The 18750-nt window shown below is 31.8% G+C and overlaps 3 protein-coding genes and 2 non-coding genes across 5 annotated transcripts; 4 read left to right on the top strand and 1 right to left on the bottom strand.

Moving 5' to 3' along the window:
• The first annotated feature begins 2412 nt into the window (after nt 1-2412).
• On the top strand, nt 2413-6986 carry LOC105798841 (bifunctional 3-dehydroquinate dehydratase/shikimate dehydrogenase, chloroplastic). The gene is made up of 11 exons (XM_012629051.2): nt 2413-2544; nt 2644-2891; nt 3085-3190; nt 4160-4378; nt 4684-5030; nt 5387-5450; nt 5598-5706; nt 5789-5932; nt 6058-6206; nt 6401-6563; nt 6657-6986. The coding sequence occupies exons 1-11, from the start codon at nt 2524-2526 to the stop codon at nt 6695-6697; spliced, it is 1611 nt and encodes a 536-aa protein (XP_012484505.1). The 5' UTR covers nt 2413-2523; the 3' UTR covers nt 6698-6986.
• Nucleotides 6987-7088: 102 nt separating this feature from the next.
• LOC105798839 (pentatricopeptide repeat-containing protein At2g36980, mitochondrial) lies at nt 7089-10707 on the top strand. The gene is made up of 2 exons (XM_052620686.1): nt 7089-10021; nt 10213-10707. The coding sequence occupies exon 1, from the start codon at nt 7359-7361 to the stop codon at nt 9246-9248; it is 1890 nt and encodes a 629-aa protein (XP_052476646.1). The 5' UTR covers nt 7089-7358; the 3' UTR covers nt 9249-10021; nt 10213-10707.
• On the top strand, nt 10390-16883 carry LOC105797610 (peroxidase 24). The gene is made up of 4 exons (XM_012627556.2): nt 10390-10530; nt 13542-13736; nt 14491-14656; nt 16408-16883. The coding sequence occupies exons 1-4, from the start codon at nt 10390-10392 to the stop codon at nt 16815-16817; spliced, it is 912 nt and encodes a 303-aa protein (XP_012483010.1). The 3' UTR covers nt 16818-16883.
• TRNAP-UGG (transfer RNA proline (anticodon UGG)) lies at nt 10840-10911 on the top strand. The gene has a single exon. It is a non-coding gene; the product is annotated as a tRNA-Pro (tRNA).
• On the bottom strand, nt 11079-11150 carry TRNAP-AGG (transfer RNA proline (anticodon AGG)). The gene has a single exon. It is a non-coding gene; the product is annotated as a tRNA-Pro (tRNA).
• Nucleotides 16884-18750: the final 1867 nt, after the last annotated feature.

The following is an 18750-nucleotide window of genomic DNA, read 5'->3' as shown; positions in this document are numbered from 1 at the left end:
ATATTTATATTTGGTATATAAATATTACCTATTTTTGAAACTTTAATCCAAATACATGTAATATTTTAATTTGTTAGGTTTATGTTTTTATGTTATGTCAAATTACATTTTAAAATAAAATCATTAATTAAAAAACATTTCTTAAAATAATACAAATGTGATAATATATAATTATAAAATGTAATGGTTATATTTAAATATTTAAAATATACATTTTATAAATAATTAATATTAATTGCTTAAAATATTTAAAATTATATTTCATATATTAAAATATTAACAATAAGTTATAATAAATTATTTTTATATTCTTATTAAAATATCATAATATTAACTAATTTAAATATTCGTTAAATGCATATTTGTTACTTTATAATACCATGTCTAAAATAGGCATTTTATTTCTCAAAAGCACTTTTGATAACAATACTAAACACTTAAATCTTAAACCAAAATTTTTAAAAATACTTTTCAAAAGTATTTTTTCACGACACTTTTAAAAGTTTTATTCAAAAGAAATGCTAAACTAGCCCTAGTCTCAATACAAGAACAATTGTTAAGCTCAAAGATTAATTTAGATAAAAAACAGTTTAAATTCCAATATAAAATAATTATAAAATTCAAAGAGCAATTTAGAAAAAAACTAGACCCAAAAATACTTATCAAATTGAAACCCAAACATTAACCCCTTTGTATATGATGCCCTCTAAATTTAGACTACTCCTTTTACTGTACAATAAATATAAGGGTAAAGTGCACCATTAGTCACTAAATTATAGATAAATTTTTGTTTTGCTCGTTTAATTAGAAAAGTTATAATTTGGTCACTAAATTATTTGAAAATTTTCATTTAAGTGAACAATTCAAAAGCTTTAATTTATTTAAGTCACTAGGCTGTTATTTTTTTTTTTAAAGTTCTGCCAGCAAGTTTCAAGTGATGATTTGACGATCAGTACTGTGGATTAATACCCATCAACAAGTAAAAGAACATAACTTAGATCCAAACTGATCTTATGGCTAGTGTTGGAGATCGGGAAAAAGACTGATTGAATTTTGGTTTATAAATTCATAACGTCCAAAACTGTTTCATGAAAAAGAAAAACTGAATTATAGAAAAGAAATGGAAAGAGAGCTTCCGATCGGTGCATACAGTTTTAACAACCCAATGACTTAAATAAAAACTTTTGAATAGTTAAATGACTAAAACAAAAATTTACCCATAATTTAATGACTAATGATATAGCATGTATTAAATATAATCATCCCTAATTTTTTATTTTGAAAATTAAAAATTTTAAATAGATTTTATGTTTTTACTCACTCGTTATAAAATTTAATAGTGGTAAAAAAGATAAAAGTAAAAGAGAAGATACACATGATAAGGTTTAATAATACAAGGTAGGTGGCCCAAGTGATTAAATTAAAAACAAAAGAAAAGTGATTATTCAAACTCATGATTAAACCTATTTCCTAACTTTCTCTACTCCTACAATGTTTTTCAATTCCCTACTTGAATTAATCAAACTTTTTTGATTCAACTGGTTCATATCGATTTTTGAATCAACTAGTTTAATACTTTTCCTTGAATCAATACTTTAATTGATACATTCAACAACCATATCTACAACAATAAATTTTATTTTATTTTTTAAAATTAGCTTGAAAGCTAATTTCACGATTTAAATTGTACGAACATTTATATTTTATCTCTAAACTTCGTAATTAGGTTGTTTTTAATACTTATACTTTTTTTGTCTATTTTGACATTTAAATTTGACAATTAGATCCATTTTAGTTTTTGAACTTGGAAAATATAAAACTTTGATGATGTGATACTCTAAAACTATGCCTCATCATCACTTGAAAATTAAAACACAATTATATAAAAATTCAGGTGATGATATAGTATAATCACAAAAGGTTATATTTAATGTTTTAATAATCGGGCTAGTGGTTGAACAAGTCAGATCACCGGTTCTCAGTTCAACCAAATTGACCGATACAACCATCAAAACCAACAATAATTAAATACAAAATTCATAAAAACCTAAAAGAATAAAAAAAAATTTATTAAGCTGGTTAAACTATAGATTATTGTCCTGATTTTTTTATTTTTACAAATTTCAAGTAATTTTCAAGTCAATCGATTCAACCCTTTTGTTCAAACCATTATATTGATCAATTCTTGATCTGACCTTATATCAGTAACACTGGTCACATAATCAAATCTTGATAGAATTTGAGTTTAACGACCAAAATAGATCTAGTTGTCAAGTTCAATGATTAAATATAAGTATAAGTACCAAAGTGGACTTAGTTGCCAAGTTAAGGGGCCAATAATTCTATTATCCCATTATTTTAATATTCATTTAATTTAACTGGATCCAATAATTGTCAAAAAGTCCCACCAACCAATTAGGTTCCCGGATAAAATTAGCCTACACCAATAACCCGTACACCCCAAAAGTGGGCTTTGGCTTTTTTTCTTCGAGTTTTCACTCTCAAAAACTTCACCAAATCCAAATGGATACTGTCAACCCCTTGGTAAGTCTTCATTGCTTTTGATTTTTGATTAATTTAGTGTTTTTTTGTTAAATCTATGAGCAGATGAAAGATGGTTTGATTTTTTTTTCAATTTGAAAGCTTGTTTCATCAGCTTCTGGTTTGAAAATGGATGTGAATGGAGGTGAAATGAGGAAGAATCCCACACTGATTTGTGCTCCATTAATGGCGGATTCCATTGATAAGATGGTGACTCTCATGGCTAAAGCTAAAGCTACGACTGCTGATCTTGTGGAAATTAGATTGGATAGTCTCAAGAATTTCAACCCTTTTGAAGACCTCAATGTTTTAATCAAACAAAGCCCTTTGCCTACACTCTTCACTTACAGGTTTTTTTTTTCAATTTTCTTTTCTAACTTATTTTCTTTGGTTTCATGCAAGTTTTAATGGTTATTTTTAAAATTTTTCTTTTGTTTTCTGGGATTTCCCTCTTTACCCGTGTTTGAATCTTTCATAAATTCCACCATTGATGGATCTTTTAAGCTTGTTTTGACTTGTTTAACTTGCAAATTTGTGTTGCAGACCAGTATGGGAAGGTGGCCAGTATGATGGTGATGAGAAAAAGAGATTAGATGTTCTTCGATTAGCCATGGAGTTAGGGGCTGATTACATTGATGTTGAGCTTAAGGTTTCTTCGTAGAACTTCATTTGTATACTGCTTGTATCCTACTCTTTTTTTTTTTTTTTATCATTGTTACTCAAACTTAGGTGTGAGTCTCAAATGCATTATGTGTCCGACATGTGTATGTTCGTTTTTTCAAGCTTTTTCGTGTATGTGAAGAGTTATATCCTCGTGCCCCTGTCCAGATATGCGCCTAACACTAGTACTTTCAGAAAAATCAAGAGTTGAAGTAACATAGTGCTTGTTTCTTACTCTTTGATCAATGTTATTTGAACTCCGGCATGAGTGTGAGTGCCAAATATGAGTATGTACCCCACATGGCGTGTTTAGTTTTCTCAAGTATTTAAAGGGTTATTTTTTCATACCTATATCTAGATATTAATCGGACATAAGTACTTAAGAAAAATGAAGAGTCGAAGTCACATAGCTCTTGATTGAAACATCACATCTTTTATATCTAGTTACTTTGTGTTTAAACTGTAAAGTCTACTGATCTTGGAGTGATTCAAATTGTATAGTGCTCGTTTCTTACTCTTTTGATCAATGTTACTCGTGTTTGGTGTGAGTGCCAAACACGGGTATATTTTCGACATGGGTGTGTTCAAATATTTTTTAGGTATTTGGAGAGTTATATCCTTGTACCCATGTCTGGACATGCGTCGAATATGGGCACTTCAAGAAAAATAAAGTCAGAGTAGTATAGCTCTAGATTGAAGCATAAGCTATGTTACTTGGACTTGAGTGCGAGTGTTGGATACGGATATGTGCCCGATATGGGTAAGGTCAGATTTTTCTAAAATTTTCCATGTATGTAGATTACATTTGAAGGCCATATCCCGGCATCCATGTGTCAGACACATGTACTTTGATGACAATGAAGAGTCCAAGTAACATAGAACATAACATCTTATTATATCAAATTATTTTGTCTGTAAACTGTAAACTTATAGTGATCCAAATTGCTGTCTTTTCAAGGTTGCTCATGAATTCATAAAATCCATTGGTGGAAAGAAGCCTGAAAAGATCAAAGTTATAGTTTCTTCTCACAATTATCAGAGCACTCCATCTGTTGTGGAGCTCGGAAACCTTGTTGTGAAAATACAATCAACTGGAGCCGATATAGTGAAGATTGCGACAACGGCCATTGACATCACTGATGTCGCACGAATTTTTCAGATAACCGTGCATTCTCAAGTAAGAATCATATACGCCATGAATATAAATATGAAACACAATCTTATAGCTTTACATTTGCATTCTTGAGTAGATTTGTTTATGGTTAATGCAATGTTGGACTTCTGAAAACCGAGCAGCAGTAGTGTTAATGTAAAACAGTTGATAATCTATGCCGAAAACTTTTGCATAATGATGAGTGTGACAGAAAGGGCCATTTCTGTTATAGATTTGTCGTTTTCTTTAGTCTCGTTGGAGCATTATATGTTTCTAAGATTCTTTGTATGTTTAAATTCTTTGGGTTGATTTGCTGCTGAATATTTCAGGTACCTATAATCGGACTTGTTATGGGCGAAAGGGGGTTGATTTCACGGATTCTCTGCACAAAATTCGGTGGCTATCTTACTTTCGGAACTCTCGAGGGTGGAGTTGTTTCAGCTCCTGGTCAACCGACTATCAATGATCTATTGAATCTATACAATTTCAGGCAGTTAGGTCCCGATACAAAAGTGTATGGGATTATTGGGAAGCCTGTTGGTCATAGCAAATCACCTATGCTCTACAATGAAGCATTCAAATCAGCTGGTTTCAATGGGGTCTTTGTTCACTTGTTAGTAGATGACTTAGAAATGTTTCTCCGAACTTACTCATCGACCGATTTTGCTGGATTCAGGTTCGTTCCTGTGTTGGACATTTTCATTTCTCACGGTGGCACATTTTTAGTTAGTGTACATATAGGATTTATCTTGTATAAGTTATTTTACGGTTTAGCCCAATTCTTTAATTTTCTAGAAGTACCTCTGTTAGACGCATATCCGAGCATGAGTGCCGGGATATGGGCTTCCAACGACCATCCAAATACATGGAAAAACTTGGAAATATCAAACGTGCCCATGACAATTTACATACCGTACCTGATACTCACACCCAGGTCTGAGTGGCATGGGTTAAGCCTATTATTACACTCAGAATCTTGGTTTCATATAGAATAATATTGCAAGATGATTTACTTCTGTGGCTTACATGCAGCTGTACAATTCCTCACAAGGAGACCGCAGTGAAGTGCTGTGACGAGGTAGATCCGGTTGCAAAGGTAATTTACTATTTACTTATCTAGCAATGGTAATATTCCCATCCACAATTATGTACATCACGATTCTTTCAACTTTTTCGGAGATGAGTGTTTTCTATGTGTCAAAACTGTGCATGATTGAACTTTATCTTTGATTAAATATTACAGTCCATTGGAGCTGTTAATTGCATTATAAGGAGACAGAGCGACGGGAAGTTGTTTGGTTGTAACACGGATTATATCGGTGCTATTTCAGCCATCGAGGATGGATTACAAGGTTCCTTGTTCGTTTTTAAGCAATGTACGTTTTCTGTTGTTTGTTTTGTCTGAAGTTCTTTAACCGTGTTTTTTCTTGACAGCTGGATATAACATGAGCAGTGCAGCCGGATCGCCATTAGCCGGTAAGCTGTTCGTGGTTATTGGTGCTGGTGGTGCTGGGAAGGCATTAGCTTACGGTGCAAAACAAAAAGGAGCGAGAGTTGTAATTGCCAATCGAACCTATGGTACGATGCACTTGTTTTTCTTGTTGTAGCATTCTAACAAGAGTTATTTTTTGTTTTATACATTTTCCGGATCTGCGTTGGTGATAATTTGAGATTATTGTTTATTTTATCGATTTAACTTCAAGAACGAGCTCGAGAGCTTGCCGATGTAATTGGAGGAGATGCTTTGTCTCTTGACGATTTGGCTAGGTTCCATCCGGAGGATGGCATGATTCTTGCCAACACAACATCCATCGGAATGCAACCTAATATCGATCAAACACCGATGCCCAAGGTTTGCTTTTTCTTTTTCCTTTTCCCCTTATGATAGCACATACTAATTCGAAAATTTCCGAAGTTTGGTTCAACAAGTTTTTTAGTTCCCGCGAGAGGGAAACAGGAGTCCGTCCTCTCATAGTAAGCATTGAGTGATCTGTTCAACATAAATTGCAACAATAAGGGAAGTAAGCAATTTCTATATTATTGCAGGACGCTTTGAAATACTATTCACTGGTTTTCGATGCCGTTTACACCCCTAAAATAACCCGACTCTTGAGAGAAGCCAAGGAAACCGGAGCCACTATTGTTTCCGGATTGGAGATGTTCATCGGGCAGGCCTACGAACAGTTTGAGCGATTCACTGGTTTGCCAGGTAAAACCTAACCGTAACGTATAATTTACCGTCTTTTCAAGTGGATCCACTCGATTTATTTCAGTTGATTAATTCATTGTCCCCTCCCCACAGCACCGAAGGAGCAGTTCCGGAGAACTATGTCAAAGTACTAACAACGTTGACACAACGACTCGTTTGTCTGCAGCAAATTGCTGGTTTGTTTTTACTATTCATTTGATGAGAAGGGCATTGAAACAACAATTTGTTTAGGAAGTACTTGAAGTGTTTTTGAATAATTCCAGGTTTTGTTTCATATGAACTTTATTTTCTTTATTTCCTATGATCTGTGAGTATGTACGATAGACCGGAAAATTCATATATTCCTATTCGTGTAATTTGCTTTGTAGTAATCGTGTTTATGATATAAATATTTACATATTAATAATATTCGTGTTATATAAATTTTGAGAAAAGAGATTTTTATTTTTTAGCATAGTTATTTATTTTACGGTCGAAAAATTTTAATAGCATTAGCATGGTAGCTATAAAAATTCTATAAAAATTCAAAACTTAACATCAATGGTTAGACCACCAAGATATGATTTATTAAAAAATAAAAAAGAATATAAAACCACTCATTTCATCAGTTCGGTACCCTAGTCTGACCAACTGATTCGGTCAAATTTGACTAAATATTTTTATTAATAAAAAGTTGAAAAAAAATAAAGGAATTTATTTCATGTCGAGGCAAAACCCAGGACTGAGCCCCGAAATTCAAAGCCTCAAAACCTGAAATTATCCGCCAGCTGGGAATCGACATTTGAACTATGAGACATGCCTTCAAATTTGCACCAACTGACCACCAAAATCGTGTCTTTGTCAAAGTCCGGCTTTATCACGACCGCTCGCAAACTGTTCGATGAAATGCCTCACAAAGACTCCATCACTTGGAATGCAATGCTTTCAAGCTACTCTCAATTGGGTCTTCACACAGATGCACTCTCTCTTTTCCACCTCATGAGATATACCAACACAAAGCCTGACCACTTCACCTTCACATCAACTCTAAATGCTTGTTCCGGCCTTGGCTCGTTTCGTAATGGAACAAAAGTCCACGCATTAATCATTGCTTTCGGGTACCAATGCTATTTACCTGTTAATAATTCTGTTATTGATATGTATGGGAAATGCTTAGATCCTTGTAGTGCAAGAAAAGCGTTTGAAGAGATGGGTGGAAGTATAAGAAATGAAGTGACTTGGTGTTCTCTTTTATTTGCTTATGCAAATTCTGGTCAGTTTAGTGTTGCTTTTGAAACCTTTTATGAGATGCCAAAAAGGGTTTTAGTTGCTTGGAACATTATGATTACGGGTTTTGCTCGATATGGGGAAGTTGAAATGTGTATTCAGTTGCTTAAAGAAATGAGAGAGAGTTTGTGTTGTTTTCCTGATGAGTGGACTTTTAGTTCTCTAATGAATGCGTGTACCGAATCCTTGGATTATGCATATGGGTGTACAGTGCATGGGTTTATTATTAAAATCGGTTGGAGCTCAGCTATGGAAGTAAAGAACTCGATTTTGAGTTTTTATGCTAAACTCGGTTGCATGGATGTTGCTATAAAAGAGTTTGAATCTGTTGGGTTACTCAGTCAAGTGTCTTGGAATGCTATGATTGATGGTTATATAAAAATGGGGAACACCATTGATGCCTTTCACGTGTTTCAACGTGCACCGATGAAGAACGTGATTTCTTGGACTAGTATGATTGCAGGGTATGCAAGAAACGGGGAAGGAGAACAAGCTCTTAACTTGTTTGTTCAGATGGTAAGAAGTTGTATATGCCTGGATGAGTTCACATTTGGAGCTATACTTCATGCTTGTTCGAGTTTGGCGGTACTTGGGTTTGGCAAAATGGTCCATGGTTGTGTGATTAGGTATGGCTTTCAAGCCTATGTCTATGTTGGAAATGGCCTGGTTAACATGTATGCTAAATGTGGGGATATCAAAGGGTCAAGCTACGCATTTAATGAAATTCTTGAGAAGGATTTGGTTTCTTGGAATGCAATGTTGTTTGGATTTGGAATGCATGGGTTGTCTACTCAAGCATTACAGATCTATGATGAGATGGTGGCACATGGGATGAAACCAGATAAAGTTAGCTTTATAGGCTTGTTAATGACTTGTAGCCATGCAGGCCTTATCAATAAAGGTCGTTTATTTTTTGATATTATGAGCTCTTTGTATGGTCTTACCTATGAGATAGATCATGTAGCATGCATGGTGGATATGCTTGGCCGGGGTGGGTATTTAGTAGAGGCAAAAGAGTTGTCTAGTAAATACTCGAAAAAAGATACTGTTGAGGCTAAGAGCAGCTCATATGAAGCCCTGCTAGGTGCATGTTCCATTCACGGGGATGTCAGAATGGGGGTTAGTGTCCGGGACGATTTACAGCACAGTGTAGACTCTCAAAAAGATATGGGTTATGTGTTATTGTCGAACTTGTATTGTGCTAGCGGGCAGTGGAAGGAAGCTGAGATTGTGAGGAAAGCAATGGTGGATCAAGGGGTCAAGAAAATGCCTGGTTATAGTTGGATTGAAGTGAAAAATAAGGTGACAGTTTTTGTTGCAGGTAACATTTCACATCCATATAGGGAAGAGCTATATATGATATTAAACTCTCTTGATCCGGAAATGAGAAATCCTTGCTTTTCTAGTTTCGAAATTTGAATATACATATATATACACAACACATACACATATTCAGATTCTCCGACAAGGTTCCATTGTTTGTACTGAATGGTTAATAGAGAATAAAGGTACCAAAAGGTTCTTTTGAATTCTTTCCAGCTTCTTTGCCTGAAGAAATTGTTATTTCCAAGGACTTGAAGTCAGATGTTGATAGCAGACATTTTAATGGTTCATGTTTGAGTGCTCCGGTAATAATGAAGCCAGTAATGGGATTTGATAGGAACTCCTGGTCAACTTCGACATCAAAATCCTTTGAAATTCCAGAATCAGTGTTGTAAAATTTGATGCTGACAAATCCCAGTAAAGTTTGTTGTTGGTCAGATAAGGGCATTGTATGGGTGATGATGATGACTTTGCCAAAGTACTATGGAGAGATTAAGAACATTGAGTTAAACCCAGTTTCTCAAAATACATGTGAGACGGCTTATTTCCAAGTTAAAAAGGGTTCCAAAGTTATAAGCAGAGCCTACTGGTAGGAAGGATGAATATGCCACCTTAACTAGAAAAGGTGAGAGATCGTTAGGAACTGGACGTCTAAAGTTGTATGTTCTGGAGAACTGGGATTGTAACATGGAGCAAGTTATGGACGAAACTTATTGCTGCACAGAGGCAGTAGTTTTAGAGCATATGGTTGGTTTTCATTCTGTTACAGTTGAAATCCATTGGACCGATCAGATTAGGTTTCTCTCATCAGATAAATGGTAGCCTAAGCCTAAGAGACTTCTGGGAACATTGACCCTGCACCATTGGAGGTACATTACCTATCTTCTTGGTTTTGAGTAGTAGCAAGATATGAAGTCCAATGCTGTCTGTTTTTTAACACCTTATATGTGTACAATACATGCACTTTAAGTCGGTCAGTACTTTTCTTATGATGCCTGATGTCATAAGAGCAATACAACTTTGGGGTAAAATCTTGATTTTTTTTTCTGTTTGCTACTAGGCAAAGCATGTCATGGCCTGAGAGAGGTGTCATGAATGTCACATTGGTTATGTATTAGAGTTGGTCTCGCTATAAGTGTTCATATGACCTTCAACTTACGAGGTGCTTTTTTTTGTGGACAAAATCGTGAGGCTCAATGGATTGAAATGGACAATACCTTGCAAGTTGGTGGGAACCATGAAATTTGGTATCAGAACAGGCTCTGGTGGTGCTAATAATATGCCATTAGGACAGTTGGCCTTTGTTGGACTAGAGGAGGTTGTGATCTTAAAGAGAAGCCATGAATGCTACCTTGGCTGTCTTCTAAAGTTGGTCTTGGTATACAATTGTCCGCACTACTTTCATCCTAGAAGCCCAATGAGTTAAAGTAGACAATGCTCATTCAATATATTTATTAATGTTTTGGCAAACAAAAAGTCTGTGTATTAATAATGTCTAAAATATTAACAATATCTCTTGAGGAAGGAATGTCTTAGGTCAGTTTGTGATACTTAACCAACTTGACTCCAGATCTGAACGCATGAAGTTGTGTATTTTAAAGATAGTAATTGCTTGCCCTCTGCCTGTTGTCATTTCATTCTGACTACTTATAATTAAATAATTTGTTTGAAACCCACAGAACAAGGAGGGCGTTTGGTCTAGTGGTATGATTCTCGCTTTGGGTGCGAGAGGTCCCGAGTTCGATTCTCGGAACGCCCCTTTAAAAGCAATGTTTTCTTTTTGTCCTTTTTTGTTTAAAAAAGTCAAGCTCTTTTTCTGATCTAAAAAGTCAACGAATAGTCAAGCTTATTTGAACATTAGGCGTTGGGTTTAGTTTTTGGGTCCAAGCCCATTTAAGAAACCAAAAGATATACATAAAACAGAAGGGGGCATTCCGAGAATTGAACTCGGGACCTCTCGCACCCTAAGCGAGAATCATACCACTAGACCAAATGCCCTTCTGTGTTTTCACCTGCAACTAGGTTTACTTAATTATGTAATATAAATCTAATAAATAACACTTTGTATTTTGAAAAAAGAATAAGAAAAAAATTATAAATAACTATTAAATTAATTTGGACGAAGAAGGATGATAATGTCATGTGGCAAAGCATAAGTAGTAGACTCAATAATTTGTGTATTGGTTTATTTATGTTACCATTTTCAATACATTCTCTATTTACATATTGATGCATGAATAGTTGATATTTTAATACATTCATGCACCATGTGTGCAGCACTTGGGATCGTTCAAAAATCCATTTCCCTGGAGCTAGGAAAACCCCTATTTACCGGGTCTGGGATCGATTTCAACTCGGATCTTGCCTGGTCTTTCTCGCCTTTCTATACTATGCCTTTCATCGTGAACTACTAAATCGACTCCTCTTGTTGGCAAAGAGAAATCTAGAAGGAGAACTCCCAGCTCTGGAGCTGATTGAATGATTCTTGTTCACTGCTAAGCTAATCGTTCTGTCCTACTTGACTTTATGTTGATACCTCACCCTAGGGTTAGGAGCTGGCTTAAGCCATGCCCTTACTTGACTCCCAAGACCGGATACGCAGCTAAGAAGAGAAAGAGCTTATCCCTCGGGTCAACTTTTGATTTTAGCTTTAGAGAATCTAGTGAAAGCAGAACCCGCGCCTTAAGGAAGAGTACATAAATTTAAGTCATCCCAAAAATTACACAACTACGAAGTAAATTATGTATCATGTGAAATAATTAATTAAGCTAAAGTGTAGTTAAAGAAATGAACTAAAACAATTTGCAACAATAAGTTGCTTACAATTTAAACAAACATAATTAGCTTTTCATTTTATTAATTACTTGATGATTTGTTAATGTTAAGAGATCTTAAGATGCAAATGCAATGAATGTGCTGCAAAGTTTGAAATAAAATTTATTTAAATATTAAATATTTAAATCTATTTAAGGGTAATAGAACCCAAGTTTAAGTTTCTTCTTACCCAAGCATAAAATTATCCCATAAAATTGGGGTCATTATTCTTTTCTTAATTAGCTTTAATTCTTTTATCATATATATTGCTTTCTTGGTTGAAAATCAATAAAAGGTCTGCGTTTTCATAAAATAATGTGAGAAATAGGAATTTCAACCTCTTGTCTAAGCATACATATGGACCTAACAATATAAAACATAATAAAATAAATCATAAATTTTCAACCAACCAGGATTTATATAAATATAAAATATATTAAACATATATATATATATATATATATATATTTTACAACACAAAAATCTTTTATAAGGTTTGACTTTGAGAAAGAAAATGGAAACTTTGTGTTCATTTTTATTATATAAAATTTTAAAATAATTAGATTTATTCCTAACTTATTTATTAAAACTTTAAAGTCAATTTTCTTCATTTTTAAAATTGGAACTAATAATTGGGAGACAACCACACCGCCCTTATTTATAGGTTTTATTTAATTTGGAAAATCAATTAGTATATCTTCATAAATTTGAAATTTAATCTTTATACTTTTATTTTTAGAAATTTAGTTCTTCTATCTTTTAAATTTTAAAATTCAGGTTTAATTTGCTAAATTTATTGATATGACATTTCAAATAAAAAAAATTCACTTGGTAGCAATGTAATTTTAAAAATGACATTATAATGAAACTGAATTTTAAAATCTAAAAAGTTATGATGGCTAAATTCTTAGGAATAGTAATATAAGAACTAAAATTCTAAATTTATGAAAAGTAGGAAGACTTATAGAATATTTTAACCATTCACATATTATAATTATTATTTGTAATAGATGTAGATTGGATAATGATTTCTTTCTTTTTTAAATATACATTACTTGGATATGCTTTTATGTTATATTTATTTTATTTTGTGTATAATAAATTCAGATATTCAAATATACAAATAATTTTAATATTATTAACAATCCCAAACACTAGTTCTGTTGGCCTATATAAAGGGGTTCTTAAAGCACTAACATTCTCAATTGAGTCTTAATTCGGTAAGAATGAGGGTTGGATATACCATTTTCATTCTCTTTGTTTCTCTTTCTTTGCTCGGATTTTTAAACGGTTGCAATGCACATAGGTTAAGGTATAACTTTTATAAGGTAACGTGTCCGCAAGTAATCAGATAGTAAAACGGATTATCACGAATGAAACTCGAACTAATCCAGCTTTGGGTGCTCAACTAATTCGAATGCAATTCCATGATTGCTTTGTTAGGGTAACTATATATATATATATATATATATATATTCAAATAAAGTGATTTTTAGGCTTCTTGGGAGCCAAGTTACATGTATATTAACTCTATTTGTTGTTTACTTTTACCGTGAAACGGTTATGTTTTGTTAGGGTTGCGATGGTTCAGTGTTGTTGGATACAGTTAATAATGGCTCCAAGGCTGAAAAAGACGCGATTCCGAATCGATCTTTGAAGGGATTCGATGTGATCGATGATATCAAGAATGCTATTGAAAAGGTTTGCCCTAATGTTGTTTCTTGTGCTGATATCCTTGCATTGGCAGCTCGTGATGCTGTTTCTGCACCGGTAAGTATATCTATTCCTATAGGGATTTAAATTTTGATATTTCATCATTCATATATTTCCACTTGCGTTTATTATGGTTGTAGTTATTGTGTTCGGTATTTATTTTTTGTGTTTCTATATAATGAGGCAATTGAGGGTGTAATTAAGCTAAGATGAGCTTTCGCTATCAGAATCTCGAGCTCAGCTCAAATTTTAATGTTCAAATCTCAAGGTCAAGTTTGATTGAATTTCAAATTTGATGTTCAAGTTTGATTTGATATAAAAATCGAAATTTTTGAGCTTGCTCAATTAAACTTGATGAACCTTATTTACTTGATAAAAGTTAAGTTGGATTCTCATGCTCAGCATTGAACTCGACTATACATGTTTGAGTTCGAGTTTCAATTGATAATTTTTATTATAATTAAATACATAAAGAAACTAAATAGGTTCATGAGTTTCTCCAACAAAAAAATTATAATACTTGAATTCGACTCGCATGATAGTTCGAGTTACTCAAGCTCAATTTGAAAATAGCAAATTGTACCTAATTCAAGCTCTTTTTTCGAGTACTAAAACCTGAGTAAGTTTGAGTACATATGTACTCTCATTTACACCTAATAACATATTCTTACTTTTAATAGATAATATTGATAAATTCGAGAATCGGTGTTCGAATCAGAATATTTACAATAATTCCTCAATTTCCGACTATGATTTTTTTATAATAAAAAACAATTAATAATATCATTTCTTTTTTGAATTAATATTATAGTTTAAGAGACGGTTATGGAACGTAGCCCTTGGAAGAAGAGATGGGAGAATTTCACTTGCAAGTGAGACCAATGGAAACATCCCTTCACCCTTTGCAGATTTCACCTCTTTGCTTCAAACTTTTAACAACAAAACCCTTGATGTTAATGATCTTGTTGTTCTTTCAGGTATATTTTTTATTTTATTTTATTACTTTATATTAAATTTGATAATACCAAACACGCGCACACATGAAAAATAATACTAGTCAGTTGAGTCATAACTCGATTGGTATGGATGACGTGGGTTCGAGTGCGCTGAAGCACATTATCTTCTATTTATGAATTAGGGGGGCTATGGATAATTCTAAACATTATGTAAAAAAAAAAACAGATATAATTAGAACATGATTAAAAAAAAAAACTAAAAGCAGAATACTAAAACATGAAAAAAACATAATGGGTGTGTGTCCAAACAAATATACATCCATAATCAAAAGACTTCATTTTGGGGATGACGGTAGGTCAAATATCACTCGCAAATCTGAATCCAAATTAAATATCATTTTGCGCTGAAGATATGAATCTCATTCATTATTCAGATAAAGCAAAATACATAGATTTTTGCTTCCTAAAAAAACTCAAACACATTTCCTTTGATGACTAAAGTTATGTTTTAGTCATCAAAACTAGTCCTCAACTTTGGTTAAAGTTTTCACAAACTAATAAAAGCGTATAAATATCAATAAAATAAATTATAAAATTAAATAGAATAATTAATAATAAATTTAAAAATGTTTAAAAAATATAAAATATCTCATTTATCATCTTATTCTCTTAAATCTTATTCTTTATATTCGTAAACCTAACTCAACAATAAGATGGAGTCATCAAAATTTCTAGATTTATGATTATCTCTTTTATTACTTGATCAATTCAATTAGTTAAAATTTTTAAACAAAATTATAATTAATATTTATATAATTAAAATAAATATTATGATATGAATTTATTTTAAAATGTGACATAATTGTATTTAATACATATTATATCATATAAAATAATATACATGCACATTTAAGGATATATAATATATTAATTATTATAACATTACGATATTACAATGAGTATTCTTCTATTAACTATATGCAACTTAAGCCTTAAATATGTAACTAATTGTATATAGGCTAGGCTCCTCTGCTGCATCAACTATACTCATTCCCACAGAAAAGTATTTTTTTTACCGGCCAATCCTAATTTCAAATAAATCACTCTTCCTCATTTGTTCTCTTTTCTTACCTTCTTTATTAGTAAAAGGGATCCTTGAAAAAGCTTTTTGACCAATTCGATAGAATTTGACATATGGCGATGTTATCTCCAACCAACATGCCAAACGGAATTTAATATGTAATATTATAATATACACAACTAATATACCTTAATTATATAATACTAATCATATATCTTATAGTATACCATAAAATTAGTTACATGTTTAAGGTTTAGGCCGCATATCATTAATAGAATAATGTTATAATAATTATCGTACATTCACAATTTAATCATACAACAATTTGCTATGTTATATGTCCTTAAAAGTGTATGCATACTATTTCATGATATAATATGTAAAGATAATTATGTCATATTACAAAATATGATAATCACAGATATAAAAATTTTGATGATTTCATCTCATTGTTCAATTAGGTTTACGAGTACAAAAGAATAAGATTTAAGAGAAACTACATAATATTTAAGAGAATAAGATATTTTTTAACATATTTAAAATTATTATGAATTAAAATATTTAATTTTAGAAAATATTTTTAATTTTATTATTAATTAAAATAATCCCTAACCACTTCAACTCAATTAGTCTTTGATTAAACTATGAATGAAATTCGTATTAGTAATTTAGCATTAAATTCTTGAACCAGGCGCTCACACCATTGGAGTTGCTCACTGTGGAACATTCTCAAGAAGACTCTACAATTTCACCGGCAAAGGTGACGCCGATCCAACCTTAGATCCGACATGCGCCGACTTCTTGAGGAAACAATGCCCGAACCCGGCAAATCCGAAGACGATAGTGGAAATGGATCCTGGGAGTTCACGATCATTCGACAAACATTACTATCACATCTTACGCCAAAACAAAGGATTGTTCATATCGGATGCGGCGCTTCTCACAAACAAGGAATCGGAATCGATTGTGATTCGGTTACAAAGATCAAGAGGCTTGTTTTTCGCTGCATTTGCGAGGTCCATGAGGAAAATGGCCGCCATTGATGTTCTTACTGGAAAGGACGGAGAAATCAGGCGAAATTGTCGTGTTGTTAATCCCTGAAGCATTTCCAAGATTTAGGGTTTGGGATTCGCAGGAACACATACATGAAAAAGAATTTGAAGAAATTAGTTTTTTTTTTAAATTTAAAGGTAAATAAGGTAAAATTACCATAGAAGTCCATGTATTATATCCTCGTTTAGTTCCTTTACTTGAAAAACAGAAAATTAATCTTCCTACGTTAAATAAAAGGAGTAAATAAGTCTTTGCGTTAAAATTCTACCGTTAAATACTTATTTTGATGTTTTATATATAAAAGATGATAAAAAAAAAAGTTGACTCTTCATCTTCACATCATTATTCAGTTTCGCCTCTACTAATTTATTTGAGCAAGTTAGCCTTTTACCTTTCAATGTTGATGTTGTATTCTTTTGTCTTATTATCATATTAATAAATAATTTAAATTTTAAAAAATAAAATAACTTTTAATTTTCCAATAAAATTTCTATATTATTTTAAAATTTGCAAAAGAATTTTAATCTTTTAAAATTTCCAAAATTTAAAGAATATAATACTCTTCAAATTTTTTTTAAAAAGTAAACTTAAAGATTATCTTAATTGTGTAAGTAGTATTAAAATATATTTATACCAAATATTTATATCAAATATTCATTACATTTTTGTTTTCATATTTTTAATAAAATACATTAAAATTTATAATATTATGTTCTTTTGATTTTTTTAAAATTGAATAGGTTTCTATTTATAATTTGGTAACTTCTAAGAACTTTTTTACAAAATTATTTACAATTTTCAATTTTATAAATATTTATGAAAGTTTGAAAAACTATTTTTTTATTTTTTAAATATATTGTGTTATGCTTTTTGGTTTTGAAGAGTTTTATTTTTTAATAATTTTTTAATTTTTTGTAATTTTTTATAAATATTTTAATTTTTATAATTTTAAAATTATTTACTAATATGACATATAAGCTAAAGTAGTGCCATATGTTTAGATTGCCATCTGAGTTGTCACGTTAGCGTCTAATACAATTCTTAAAAGATTTGTTAAGTTGTAGAAAGCTTTTTCTAATTTGACTCAAAATAAAATAGTTGAGAGTTAATTTCTCCCAAATAAAAGAATGAAGTCAAATTAAATGAAGATATAAAAATCGAGAGTTAAATTTATTATTATATATAAAATGACAAAATATGGAATTTGTTAGGCTCAAGGGTGAATTGAGATTTATAATGGTTTGGTTGCTAGAGTGTTTGATAATTGTTGATACATATGATCAACGGATGTGGAAGTAAATAGGAGAATTTTGGTCTAGAAGGCCAATAAGTAGAGAAGAAGAAGATTATAAGAAAAAGGGGTGTTTCCGATCCTCGTCCCAAAAGGGTTTTTGGAATTGTATTTTAGTGGGTTTTTTGGGTTGGTTCTCCAGGTTGGATTCTGGGTCGGGTTATTATATAATAAAATATAGAATATAAAATATAAATATATATAAATTATTATCATCGTATAACAATTTATCCCCCACCTAGTCGAAGAAGAGTTATAAAGTGACTCTTTTGAGACAAACTTACACATGTGAAGTGTGTAATTGGGGACTTACCACGTGAGTTTTAACTTGAAATTTTATTGAATTAATTAGATGGGTTTACATTCTTTCCATATCAAAACAATTATTTTAAGGGGGTGTTTGGTTCGCCGAATGTAACATTATAACTCGTAATGTTACATTTTTGAATGTGATTACGATTTTTGAATTGTCAACATTCTGGCCATCTCGTAATCACACATTACGGAATAGTGTCAAGATGTCATTACGACTCATTTTTTAGGTTATCTTAGATTACAAGTGTAATCTTAAATTTTGAATCAATTTACCCTTTATTTTTATTATTTTAATCAATTTAGATTTTTTTCTTAAATAAAGTTAAAGACTAATTAAAACAAATACATACAAATAAATCAAAATTTGAAAATATT

Source organism: Gossypium raimondii, chromosome 9 (genome assembly GCF_025698545.1).
Source record: "Gossypium raimondii isolate GPD5lz chromosome 9, ASM2569854v1, whole genome shotgun sequence".
NCBI lineage: Eukaryota > Viridiplantae > Streptophyta > Magnoliopsida > Malvales > Malvaceae > Gossypium > Gossypium raimondii.
The sequence above is the reverse complement of the archived record's forward strand: the minus strand, read 5'-3'. Positions and strand labels throughout refer to the sequence as shown.